This window comes from Drosophila montana, unplaced genomic scaffold (assembly GCF_035044405.1).
Source record: "Drosophila montana isolate Dmon_TW-CO22-7 unplaced genomic scaffold, ASM3504440v1 contig_2397_1, whole genome shotgun sequence".
NCBI classification, from domain to species: Eukaryota; Metazoa; Arthropoda; class Insecta; order Diptera; family Drosophilidae; genus Drosophila; species Drosophila montana.
The window spans coordinates 752,501-766,137 of NW_026997278.1; the positions used below are offsets into that span (position 1 = coordinate 752,501).

At 42.0% G+C, this 13,637-nt stretch overlaps 1 protein-coding gene across 2 annotated transcripts; it reads left to right on the forward strand.

Moving 5' to 3' along the window:
* Positions 1–3,258: 3,258 nt before the first annotated feature.
* Positions 3,259–13,159, forward strand: ci (cubitus interruptus). 2 transcript variants are annotated; one of them, XM_064681595.1, is made up of 7 exons: positions 3,266–3,338; positions 3,901–4,045; positions 7,473–7,861; positions 7,923–8,644; positions 8,886–9,374; positions 9,682–9,846; positions 9,919–13,159. In XM_064681595.1, the coding sequence occupies exons 2-7, from the start codon at positions 4,008–4,010 to the stop codon at positions 12,499–12,501; spliced, it is 4,386 nt and encodes a 1,461-aa protein (XP_064537665.1). In that variant the 5' UTR covers positions 3,266–3,338; positions 3,901–4,007; the 3' UTR covers positions 12,502–13,159. The 2 variants fall into 2 exon arrangements, with proteins under 2 accessions (XP_064537663.1, XP_064537665.1); XM_064681593.1 differs by having other exon boundaries at positions 3,259–4,045.
* The last annotated feature ends 478 nt before the right edge of the window (positions 13,160–13,637 follow it).

Here is a 13,637-nt window from a genome sequence, read left to right on the forward strand (position 1 = left end):
CTTTGTATTCACAATCACAGGCAGGCAACAGGCAGGCAGTCAGGCAACAGGCACGGAGCACGGAGCTGGGCAGCTCTGGTGTGTGTTTTCATAGAGTAAAAAGATCTCGGAATGACTTGAATAAGACGTTAAATTACAAAAGGGAAAACACATAATGAGATCGTAGAGGAGCGCACAGCAAGCGCATTTTCGAGGTTCGTTTCACAGTTCCCGCTGTGTGCTGCCTACCCATATATATGTACATGTACATGTACCTAGCAGAATCAGAATTTGGGTCCGGGTGCGGGTTCGAGTCTGAAAGTGCTCGTGTGTTGTTTTGCGACTTTTCGAAATTAGTGTGCCACACCGCAGGTTGCCGAAGGTTGCCCGATGTCGACTCCTCGCCCTTTGACAAATGTCCGCACCTTCTCCAGGTACATTTTTGCTGAGATACAGTCTCTGTCTAGCTCCGCATTAAGACTAGTCCCCGACTGTCCTAAAATTTCTGAATTTCATAAATCTGCCCGCTTTTCTATCCCATACTCATTGCTAGAAAATCTTCCCTCTGTTTCATGCCCTTTCGGATAGCATTCAAATGAGTTTATATATGATTCCGCTAGTTAGTTAGATGAATTTTTGGTAGACTGGGGGAAGGGTATCCAAAAGATACAATTTCCAACTTTGTGCCGACATATCAAATTTGTATATATAAAATTATTTAATGTATATATAAAATTTATATCAGATTCTGAGGAATTCTTAAACTTATATTAAGGGATAGAAAGACAGATAAACATGGGTGTGAAGAAAAATTCACAATATATTGTTGTCCGACTGACTGAAACGGCGTTTTGTGTAATTCCACCCGCAACTGTGGAAAAACGATTATATGAAAATGTTTTGTTTACCATCCGTTCGTCCAGAAACTCATTTTATTTATTTCCAAATTTCACAATTTACGAAAAAAAAACCTTGTCCCTTCGGTGGAAACGTCGTTCAAAGATTTGGGCGGGGGGTAAAGTTTCGGGCTCAAGTTAATTTTGTTGCTCACTTTTGGTAAAATCCACCAAACTGTAATATGGTGGTCAAAGTTTTGACTAGCGAAGTTTTAAGCCTCGAGACTTTTTCAAAAGCCCTACAGAAAAACTCAGTGAATCGCCGTGTCTCGGCGATTGTGGGAATTGCACCCGCAACGGTGGAAAATCGGCGGAAAAGTTTCCACTTTTTTGTTCGATCAGCTTTAAAGTCAGTTTCCAGAAGGTCAGAATACGGGCGGAAACAGGGTGAAAAAGTAATATCCAAGTAACACTCCATCTTATATATATATTCTATATTCTATATCTTATATCGTATTGTATCTTATATATATTCTATATTATGTATATTATATTAATATATAAATATATCGTCGGTACTATCTATATAACATTTATCTTATTACATAAGTTACAAATACTTCGATGTGAGATTCCGTTACTGAATCTAGTTTTCCACGGTTCAAAGCTTGGTTCCACGGTTCACCTGTTTGGTTAAGGATTCGGTTCACATTGAAAAATCAATAGATATTATGGCTTAAAACCGGTTTTTACACGGCTTACAACCTTGGTACGTCTAGAGATAAATCCTTTTTAAAACCAAAATCGAATAGAAAAACAGTAAAAGTAAAAGACCAGAAATCAGGTGTTCCTAAGACTTGTATTGATTTTGAAGACCGGAAAGGTAAACATATTTGTATGATTCGTACGCACGGATATGCCTCTCCCATATATATTTGTACGGACATACGCTTATTCGGTGGCACTTGGTGCGTAAATGTTGACAAAGTCAAGTAAATCTCATCTTTATGGAGAAACACAAATATGTACAGAGCATACGCAAATGTACATACATACATACATATATTTACAAAAGCATCCCATCCATCTATTTCTATGAGTTGGCCGCTAATTTGTGTTAAAAGTTGAATGTGATATTGGGGGATCAAATTGGGATATATTGGGTCTCCTTTCATGAATTGGAAGTGTTTACTCAGTTCTAGAAGGATAGCTGGTCATTTGTTCAAATTATGCAGTCTGAATATTCAAACCCCGGATACATCCGCGTAATTTCTTTATAAAAAGAGCATTTTGTTGCATTAATTGAGCTCTGATGCTTACACACACACACACACACACACACACTGTCTACACTGTGATCAAGAGAGAAAGAGTGAGTGAGATATACAGAATGAGATCCAAGTGTGTGCAAGCGAAAACGAGAGCCAAGCAAATGGAATAGCGACAGAGAGAGCGAGAGGGAGAGAGAGAGAGAGAGAGAGAGAGAAGTAAACGTTGAAGAGAGCGCTGTGCAGACACAATGTGGGTGCGCCTAAAAGATGGTCTGTGCACGTCTGCTGCATAACAAGTAGCAAGTTGTTAAAGTTGGGCTCGCCGACGCCGAGACAACATACATACAAGCACATGCACAGTATGTATGTATGCATGTGTATGTATTGTTGTATCTGCTATGCTACGGTTTGAAGAGAGAGGGACAACAGCTTTATCATTGATAGTGCTGGCCAATTTAATAAAGTGACAATTCTAATATAGACAATTTTTATGCAACAAATATATATAATTTCCTACAGGACACTCATTTTACAAGGGAATATTTGTTTATTAATATTCCGTTTAGATAATAGCTGTGCATCGGTTTTTAATTAAAATTTAGAGATTTTCTGCAGATTGATAAGATGTATTTGAGTGATCGCTTAAAAGTGACGGCGCAATGGTTGCAGCGGTAATTCTCATGACTAAATGACAACAATTTCTTAGGCTTTCTGAACAATAAACAACAAATTTAGTTTTTTTTAAAAAGGCTGCTCAATGTTCAATATGAATTGCAATACCAGTTGCTTCGTATGTATTTTGCAGCCGTCTACACTTTTTCTACAGCTACATGGGCCAACACTGGTGTTGCGAGAGAGTCGATCTAGCAAGAGAGCCGACGTTTTGGTATGGCCATCTTCAATCTGCCCGCCTTCTCTCAACTTAGGGCTGTGAGCAAACAGAGGCAGAGGCAGAGCAGATCGTGACCTGTGGCTGTATACACTTGTGTCTATGGCGTCGTATCTGCGTGTATGTGTGTATGTGTGTGTATGTGTATGCGTCTGTGTCTCAATCTGTACCAGTATCTGTTTGTTTTTTGTTTCCAGGCATGAGTGTGCGTGAGCACCGTGCGTTGCTCCAGCTAAAGCAAGCGAGGCATTGCAAGAGCTGCTGCTGCCTCAGTCCGCTCGGAATAAACACGGCAGTAAGACGCCGTGCCGTACACGCCCGTTATTGACTTTGTCACACATAATTTGTTTTTGCTGCCTGAAAGTTAGTACAAATTAAGTGGTTCATTGATGCCCTCGAGCGGTTCAATGTCGCGTTCTACACATATGTATATGCGTGTGTGTGAGTGTCCTATGTCTATGTCTACATTATGTTAAATGCATAAATTGATTTGCATGTTTGTATGCCTATATGTATCTATATGAACAATTAAACACTATCGCGAGTTCTCATATAAACATATACATAGAAAAAGATCTATGTATACATACATACATACATATGGTATGTCTAATATGTGCAGACACATCCTCGTGCAGAAGCGAACACCTAGACAAGAAGTAAAAATGCTAAAAATAATGAAATTCTAATGAAGTTGCTGCCAGTTTGTTGTTGTCGTTCCGTTTACAGTACACATGTGTGCATATATATATATGTATATATGTATGTGTGTTTGTGTGTGTGTGTGCGTTTAAGTTTGTGCGATCACAATTTCTATAACTATCCATACGCCTTTGGCGTGATATAGAATATACATATGTATATGTATGTGAAGAAAAATCGTAATTGATCAATTCATTTTTGAAAAATTCAACTAACGCTGCAGCGCCGACGGCAATTGTGAACACAATGTATAAGGTGCTTTAAAATAGTAGAAGACTGTGTGACCAAATCCAATTTCAATCCAAATCGACATCGGCGGCACACTCCAAAATGGATGCGTACACATTACCAACGTATTTTCCCCTAGCGTGAGTATTATATAACTTTTATTTAATTCGAAAATAGAATTGTTCTGTTTCGGGACTAAAAAACCAACCAACCGAAAAAACAGTGATTCGAACCAACACCCTGCATTTACGCTAACTTGAACCTTTATCCAAAATCGTCATTCAATTTCTATTTTAAAGCGAAACTATTGTTTAACTTTCGGTTAATAGTATAAAATAAATTGGGGATTTGAACCGATTCGTAACTTTCTTTCTGTTAGACTTTTTTTTATAAAAGCCTACTTAACTCTCAAAAGTCTATAAAGTATAATACTATAACTATAACAGCCCAGTTAATGTACTCGTTTCTTCTTCTTGTAAAAAATCTGTATAACTTTACCGCAAAACCCATATCTATCAATTTTGAACCCTCGTGATTTGTTTCGGTGTATATAATAACTAGGCACGGTTAATTGGGTCTAAGCTTTCGAGAATTACGGACATATTTGTTTAATTCATATTCCATATGTCATTTTACGATTTTCTGACTGTCAAAAATAGTTTATTTATTTAGATTGGAGATTCGATAGTTAATCTATAAGAGGGCATCGCTAGAGGCAAGGGATCTAGACCCCACAATTTCCCCTCCCTGGGTGGGAACACTCTAAAGACAGAGATTTTAAAACTTAATTTCTTGGAGCATTTCCTGTTTAAGCTGAACAACATTCTTAGCGATAAAAGAGGGAAGTTCTTTCGTTTTTCTTTTAAAAACGGATTACCAGAGGGTAGAAACTGGTCAAAAAATGGAAGCTAAATGTTTCTATTTAGCATTTTGGTTGAATGTAGTTAATTAAGACCTCAGCATCGTCTCACATACACACAAACGTGTAAATGTATGTGTGTGTGTGTGTGTAATAAAGGGCTCCACTTTCAGCCTCCCTTTTGTCTTCGTGCTGCTGCGGGTACAGCTCGAAGACACGAAGTCGATGTCTTTGTTAGCGTCACGATGTCGGCATCATTTTATATTTCTCTTGAGCTGTTGCCGTTGCTCTTTTAAACCTGTTTTATAGATCTTCAAAAAGACACATAGAAAGAGACTGGCAATAATATCCTACTCTTATCTCTATATAGAAGCTAGAATTACCCGGCGTTGCTTGGCCCAGGCTGGCTGTTTAATATCATTATTTTTTAGATTTAGTAGCAAAGCAAACCACCTTGTGTTCAAGCCATTTTTCGTATATGGTTTCTTACTCTGATATTTATATAGATGCTGGAATTACCCGGCATTGCTCGTCGCAGTCTTGCTGTTTGGAGATATTTTAATAAACTTATTCTATTAGATTTAATAGAAAAGCAAACATTTTTTCGAATCGTTTCTAATTATTTTATCTATATAGAAGCCGGCGTTGGTCTGCGCAATCTTGCTGCTTAATATAATTACTTTAATGAATGCAGATTTAATTTTAGATTTATTTCTGATATTACTACAAGGTAAAAAACGTTTCTATTCGAGCCTTTCGAGTGTCTATGTATATTTGAAATAAAAATAACGTCAGGTCTTGAATAGAGTACATTTATCTGAGTGCGCGCGACTACGCAGTTAAATATTTGATAATGCGATTGATTTGTATTCGGAGGCGAATAGCTGCTCAAATGAATTTTTATTGTTTATCGTAAATAGTGTAGCAAGCCATAAGACTGCACGTTTGAATCTATAATCGAAAAGGCAAATTATGCCATATATATTCTGTACGCTTCGAATGAATTCGCCATTTAATGTTCGGCTTGGCCGAATCTTTCGACGAAAACTTCAGAGACTTCAGTTTATATTAGCACGGTTATTATTACACGGCTCATTGTTCGGGGCAAATTTGTTACTTCACATTTTGCGAAAATAAAGACTTCCGCTCCACTTCCTTGAATCCAGTTGATGGATTTTGAAAATATCATCAGACAGATTTCAGACAGAAAATTATTACCCAATAAAATCGATTTGTAGTCGTACACTCTTGAACTTCAATAATATTGAAAATAAGTCCAACTATTGTTTACTCGATTAAAACTAAACTTAAAAGTTCGCCCAAAAATTATATGAACCGCATTTTTTTCACCAATTAAGCTTGGATTCTGCGAAATGTGGGCAAAACGTATCAAATGAATTTTTATAATTAACTTTAAGACGAAACTCCACCCACCATCTCTTAAAAGTCCAATTGCCCCCAAGGAGAACAAATAAATTTAAAAAAGTTCATTGAAATTTTTGAGTTTGCGATCAATCTTGGATAGTACACAAAAATGTTTCATAAAACCGTTTTTCCACGATTTTTCCACACTTTGGGGTGAAACTAGCTAAACAAAGTACAAATTTCAGCTTTCTAGCTTTTAGGTTGAACAATTTCAAACAGTATTTCACCCATTTAATAAATTTGGGAGAAGCGGAAAATTAAATTTTTGCTAAATTACACAAATGTTGTCTAGAATTAACATCTTTTGAAAATGAGTTTGAACCTAATCGAATGAAACACAAAACTAATTCACAAACAATTATCTGTAGATTTTCCAATCTCGGGGCTAAATATCCAAAATCGGGGTAATACGAACAACCGTTATATTAATTTTATTTTTATTATTTTATTTACATGTCTTTCTCTTCAAACAAATTGACTCAGCTCTGCGCTCCAATTAAGTATATATGTCTATATATATATATATATATACTAGCGGGTATAGCCCGGCCTTGCCCGTGCTTTGAAAATGATTTTGAAGCTGATCGGACGGTAAACAAACAACTTTCATACAAACGTTTTCCGCCAATTTACCACTGTTGCGGGTGGAATTTCCCAAATCGCTGAAATACGTATTTATTAAGCTCTTATGTAGAGCTTTGAAAATTAATTTGAAGCAAATCGGACACAACTTAAAACTTCGCCCAATCAGTCAGTCAGTCAGTCAGTCAATCAGTCAGTCAGGACAAACAGTTTTATATATAAAGATTGATTGATTAAATTTAATACTCAATTTAATTCGTTGATTACCATTCAGTCAGTCAGTCAGTCAATCAGTCAGTCAGTAAATCAGTCAGTCAATCATTCAGTCAGTCAGTCAGTAAATCAGTCAGTCAGTCAATCAGTCAGGACAATTTTATATATAGAGAAGATTAGATGCCACTTTTTCGAATTTCGATAAGGGACTAAGGCAAACTTGATGGCCAAATAGAAGATACATATATTTTGTATGAATTGGGACGTTCTCTTTTCTTCTCTTCATTTGGATTTTTTAACATGCTCGTCGAAATTACCCGAAATTGCCCGTGTAACACAGTTGTCTCAACTCGATTTGCTGCCATTATTTTTATTTATTAATGAATAAAATATATTTTAATTCGAATAAATATTTTTTCTGCCACATTTAATGAATGCACTTTAAATTGATTTCTCTTGTTTTTATATTTTTTATATATTAATGGCAGATATACAGAATTACAGTTTTTGGCGTCAAGGCGGGCGGCAGCTGCAGCTGCTGCGGCTTCCGCCTCGGTGCTGCCGAGTTCGCCTTCCAGTAACCATAACCAGGTGCACACAACGGACGTAAGCAGCTCGGTTCCAGTGCCTGGATCACCTATGCCCACGGCGCATGCGGACTCCACCTTGGCTTCCACTCTGGCGGCGGCGGCGGGCACAAACGGCACATTGCACCATCATCATCAGCATCAGCATCAGCATCATGTCCATGGCCACAATGTGGGTGTCGCTGGGCAAGGACAGCCACAGCATGACTTTCATCCGGCCTACAGAATTCCCAGCTATGTGGAACAGTTCTATTCCTTGCAAAGAGCCAGCCCCACCGCCTCCTATCACGGTAAGTTTTTTTTGGCTAGTTTGTAGACAACCTTGACACCCAAATTGATTGTCGCACACAGATCCGTATGGCAACTGTCCGCCAACGTTTCACTTGGCCGGGTTGGGTCTGGGTTCTGGCGACTATTTAAGTGCGAGGGGCATGGGCTCGCTGAGCGAACTGCATCATGCAGCTGTGGCAGCAGCAGCAGCCGCCGCTGCGGCGGGATCTCTGGCCAGCACCGATTTCCATTTCAGCCTGGACGGCAACGGACGACTGGGCAGTCCGCGTCCGGGCGGCGGCGGCGGCAGCATGCGGGCCAGTGTTAGCCGAAAACGAGCGCTATCCTCATCGCCATACTCCGACTCGTTCGATATCAATTCGATGATTCGCTTCTCGCCCAACTCCTTGGCCACGATCATGAATGGCTCCCGGGCGAGCAGCGCTGCGAGCGGTTCTTATGGCCATCTGTCTGCCAGTGCCATCAGTCCAATAGCTCATGCCCACCACACGACAATGGCGCCCCATCTCCAGCAGCTGCAGGCTCATCTGCTGCGCGCCAGCGCCGGACTTCTGCATCCGATGACGCCGCAACAGGCAGCGGCGGCGGCGGCAGCTGCCAGCTATTCGATGAGCCATGCGGCTAGCGCTGCGGCCCTCAGCCTGACTGAGTGCTCTGTCAAAGCCAATGCCAATGCCAAGGAATTGGCATTGGGCAACGCTAGCCAGAACTCGACGCCAACATCCACGTTACTTAGCACAGCTGCAGATGAGTCCGTCATCAAACCGATCAGCTCGAATAAGGTGAGAATTTCGTAACTTCCATTAAAGCCCTGTGTCGGTCAAAATCGAAACCGAAATCCGGCAGACTCGAACTTTCGTGAAGCGAACCCGATCAGCTCGAACTTATTTTCTCGAGGAGATCGAACTCGAACAGATCGAGCACAACATGTTCGAAACGCTTTTAGTTAACTCGATGCAGGGCTCTAATTTCGAATGCCACAAAACTTATATGTTAATTTGTAACATTGCAAATAAATTCAAGAACTACGACGATGGAAGCATCGATCGAAATCGATCGAGTCTGGCCAAAAACAAGCCCATCGAACAACCTTCGTCGACATCGGAAAGCGTTGCTCAAGTGGAAGCAGACAGCGCCTCAGCAAATCTCCTGGAGCGGAGACAACGGAACAAGGCCTTGGGTGCGGGCCATCGCGGGCTTAGTCACCACGACGACGGGCATGATGGTCATCCGTTCAACGAATACGACTGCGCCACGGCGGATACAACGGACATTAAGGATGAGCCGGGTGACTTTATCGAGACCAATTGCCATTGGCGCAGCTGTAGCGTCGAGTTCATGACCCAGGACGAGCTGGTGAAGCACATCAACAACGATCACATCCAGAGCAACAAGAAGGCATTCGTCTGTCGCTGGGAAGCCTGTTCGCGCGGTGAAAAGCCATTCAAGGCGCAGTATATGCTTGTTGTACACATGCGTCGCCATACTGGAGAAAAGCCTCACAAATGCACGGTAAGTTTTTCCACTATTCCCTTCAATTATTTCGAATGTCTATTATATACATATTTATTTGTTGTAAAGTTAATTTGTCGGTTTTTTATTCTTTTACGATTTCACAATCTTTCAAAAAGTGATCGCTTGCATATTGAAAATTGCGATAGTTTCCTTCGGTTTGTATCGATACTAAATTAAACGGAGCTACAAACCAAAGAATGTATCGATATTGCATTTAACAGAGTTACATACATGCATGCTCATCGATAACTTAGTTTAACATTGGATTATTCAAAGTCTTACAAAATATTGTGTACTATTACAGTTTGAGGGATGCTACAAGGCGTATTCTCGTTTGGAAAACTTGAAAACCCATCTGCGATCGCACACAGGTGAAAAGCCATACACCTGTGAGTATCCCGGCTGCAGCAAAGCCTTTAGCAATGCCAGCGATCGTGCAAAGCACCAGAACCGAACCCACAGCAACGAGGTGAGTTTTTGATATATGTAAATTGAATCAAGTTTCGATTATAATGATTAACATTAACTCGATTTAAAACAGAAACCGTATATCTGTAAGGCGCCGGGCTGCACAAAGCGTTACACGGATCCCAGTTCGCTGCGCAAGCACGTGAAGACCGTTCACGGCGCCGAGTTCTATGCAAATAAAAAGCATAAGGGCTTGCCGCTGCACGATGCCAATTCGGGACTGGACAGGGATAGAGACAGTGGCCAGCAGCAGCAGCAGCACCAGCAGCATCAGCAGCAGCAGCATCATCAACTGCAAGAGCAGCACATTGACTCGAGTCCGTGCAGCGACGATCTGCATGGAGGCAAACCAGGCAGTGTGTCCAGTCCAAGCATCAAATCGGAGTCGGACGCCAATTCGCCGGGCCAACTGGCCGCAGCACACGGCGGATCGGCTACCAATTCCGATTGCCTGATGCACATCTACAGGCAGGATGATCTAAGCAATGCCACCACCGTGCCGACCCTCGACGAGTGTTGGCCCTATGATGACGATGTCGATGCCGCCGATCTGCCCATTGTGCTCCGTGCAATGGTCAACATTGGCAACGGGAGCGGAAATGCCGCCGCATGTGCTACCACCATGGCACGTCAGCGCTTCCGCAGTCGCCTGCAGACCAAGGTGATCAACTCGAGCAATTCGATGCTGTCCAACATACCGGAAAGCAACCGATCCATTGGCATCATAGAGCTCAACCAGCGTATTACCGAGCTGAAAATGGAGCCGGGCACCACCGCCACAGCCGCCACTCCGCAGCCAATAAATACGGGTCGACTCCTGCCGGGCAACGTCTGTGGCGGACTCCAGCTAACCGAGCAGAATCGATCTACGGCGGCGGCTCAGCTCCAGCAGGGCGGCTACTCGCAGGCAGCGGTAGCTGCGATGCGACGCGATAGCCAGAACTCGAATGCCAGCACATATTACTGCAGCATGCAGAGCCGGCGCAGCAGTCAATCCTCGCAGCTGTCATCGATATCGACAATGAGGCCCTGCCCCGTATATAATACGGCATCGGGCGCGCCCTCCTCCTTATACGATCCAATATCGCCGGGCTGCTCTCGTCGCTCCAGTCAAATGTCGAATGTGCTCAACGCGAATGCTCCTCCAATGTCCCAAACATCGACTGGCATCTGTGGCGGGTCCGGGTCCGGGTTGCGCAGCAACTGCAGCCTGCCTCCCCCGCCGTCGTCTCACCTGATTGCCTCGCATTTGCAACGTTTGCAATCGGGCGAGGTGAGCGCCTACTATCAGAATCTGAATCCGAATCAAAATCAAAAGGTTGCGCAAAGTGGCGGACGCTATTCGATTCCAAACGTGCTTCAATCGCCGCTCAATTCGCATTTTGCCAATGCCTACGAAGAAAATCCGAATTCGCAGCATAGACGTCAATCGGAGCCGATAATGGCACAGCAGAGCATGGATCGAAGGATCAATCCAACGGCATTCCAGAACATGCGCAGCTCCGTCAATCCCAATAACAGAAATCGAACGTGTCCATCGACGGCTTCCACTTCCACTTCCACTTGCGTGCAAACCAAGGATTGCCCAACTATGGATAATTCGCGGGAACATCATCCCAATGAGAAGGTCAATTTGGATGAGGTCGAGGAGCTTATACTACCCGATGAGATGCTTCAGTATCTGAATTTGGTTAAGGAAACCGAGAAGCCAAAATCAGAGGAAGCTGGAACACCAGCTCCGCCAGCTAACAATATACAGGATGGCGGCGATCGAGGATCACTTACAGTTAATTCGGGATATCAGCCTTTGGTATCGCCAGCACCCACCCACACTCCCAACAACTGTCCATCTCCACTTGTGCAGCTGATGTCCCCCCAATCCGGACATACAATGTCGGCGTTGGGTAGTCCATACTCTCAGCGCAACTATGAAGCAGAAGGCGCTACCCATTTCTATCGTCAACAGCAGACAGTATACTGTAGTACACCAAGATCTAATAATGATCCGTTTGTCGGGTCGGGTCAGGCGCCGGCGCCGGCACCGGCACCGATCCCCGCCCCAACGACCATGGCCATAGCCATGACCCAGGCTCAGGCTCAGGCCCAGCATCCGGCACAGGCTCCGACTCAACCCAGTTATGAGCCACAACAGATTATTGACTCCTCGATGACTAGTCTGCCGGAACTGACGCCTCCCAATACCTTGGGAGCTGTTCACGGCGTTAACAATGGCAACGAGATACAATGCGGGGTCGTTAGCCAGTCCCAGTTGTCGCCGACTGCAAATATGGATGTCAATTGCCCGGCACAGAGTCAGAATCCCTGTTTGCCGAAGCCCATGGAGGGGCAGTTAGTTGCTCAGCCCTTGAGAGCGGAGCCTAAAGTCTTGTCAGAGCATCAGAGCAATATGACATCAATGCATTCGGAAACCTATCAGCGTACCCTGGAATATGTGCAAAGCTGCCAGAACTGGATGGAGACAAACAGTTCGTTGATGGGCAATGCTCAGGTGGCCAGTACCCAGCCCAATCCAATTTGGGCCGATGTCAGCAGCTCGACACATCCGCATCCCAGCACAAATATGATTATCAACGATATGACAACATCCTTAAGCTCTCTTCTCGAAGAGAATCGATACCTGCAGATGATGCAGTAGCGCATATGCTAATTAATGGTTATAACTACATTTTAAAAGACCTACGCTCACTAGTTTTTATAAATCATTCAAAGATTCATATTCAGAGTTGCCAATTCAGTTGAAATAGACCAATAAGATCGTTAGACAGACAGTTGAAATTCTAAACTCATTTGGCAACCCTTTTTACGCCAACATATATTTTTTTAACATTGGATTTAGCTACTTATTTGAAGCGACAGTTGGCCACACTGATCATATTCAGACACGACTGCACAAAAGGGCAAGGACATTGATTTTATTCATTTCAAAACCAAATCTACGACATACTTCTAATTATCATTCATAAAAACACAAGCAACACTCATGTACTTACACACATAGCTTCAGGGTACTGATATTTTCGAGTATTGACGAGGTTTATTAAGAATTATTTATTTTGTATTTTCGTATACTTATGCTCGATCGACTGCGAAGAAACATACATACATACATACATATTTATGTATACGCATATATGCTTATAAGGAAACGTTTGTAATTGTATTTGTATTTAAGCCATTCAAGAAGATGCATTTCTTATTTAAGCTAGCTATAATCAAAAACTACCAATACGTGTCTTCCCAATTTTAAATGAAAATTTTTGAACGTCGATATAAAAATAAAGATATAATAAATATTTGCCTATTGTAACTATTCATATGAATAATTCATAATTCTGCTTGCTCTATATACCATAAATAACTGATTGGTGAGAGCGAAAATCAATTATAATCCATAACATTAAATTTAATTTATAAACCTATCTTCAAGCGAGCAGTTGATGATGGCATATCACATATGATAAGTTGCCTTACAAAACGGAATATCACTTAAAATTCACTTATGAATCTTAGAGATAAATGGACGCACATAGAGCGTGTTACATATGAATGTGCGTCCATTTATCTGAGTGTATGTTAACATAAAATCGACTGTTATGGATGAAATTCAAACAGGAAATAGGGCTTCCAACTCGACTGTCGTTTTTTTCTAGAGTGTGACCACCGTTCTGCTAGCAGAAAAAGAAACATGTATTAATTATATACTTTTATCGATAGTACAGGAGAGCTGTCAAATATGCTATCGCAGTAATCATTTGATTCATCGATAGTAGT

Coding starts and splice junctions, on each gene's coding strand:
- ci (XM_064681593.1), top strand. CDS start 4,008: ATGGATGCGTACACATTACCAACGTATTTTCCCCTAGC. Junction 4,046..7,472: donor CCAACGTATTTTCCCCTAGC/GTGAGTATTATA, acceptor TATTAATGGCAG/ATATACAGAATTACAGTTTT. Junction 7,862..7,922: donor CCCCACCGCCTCCTATCACG/GTAAGTTTTTTT, acceptor TGTCGCACACAG/ATCCGTATGGCAACTGTCCG.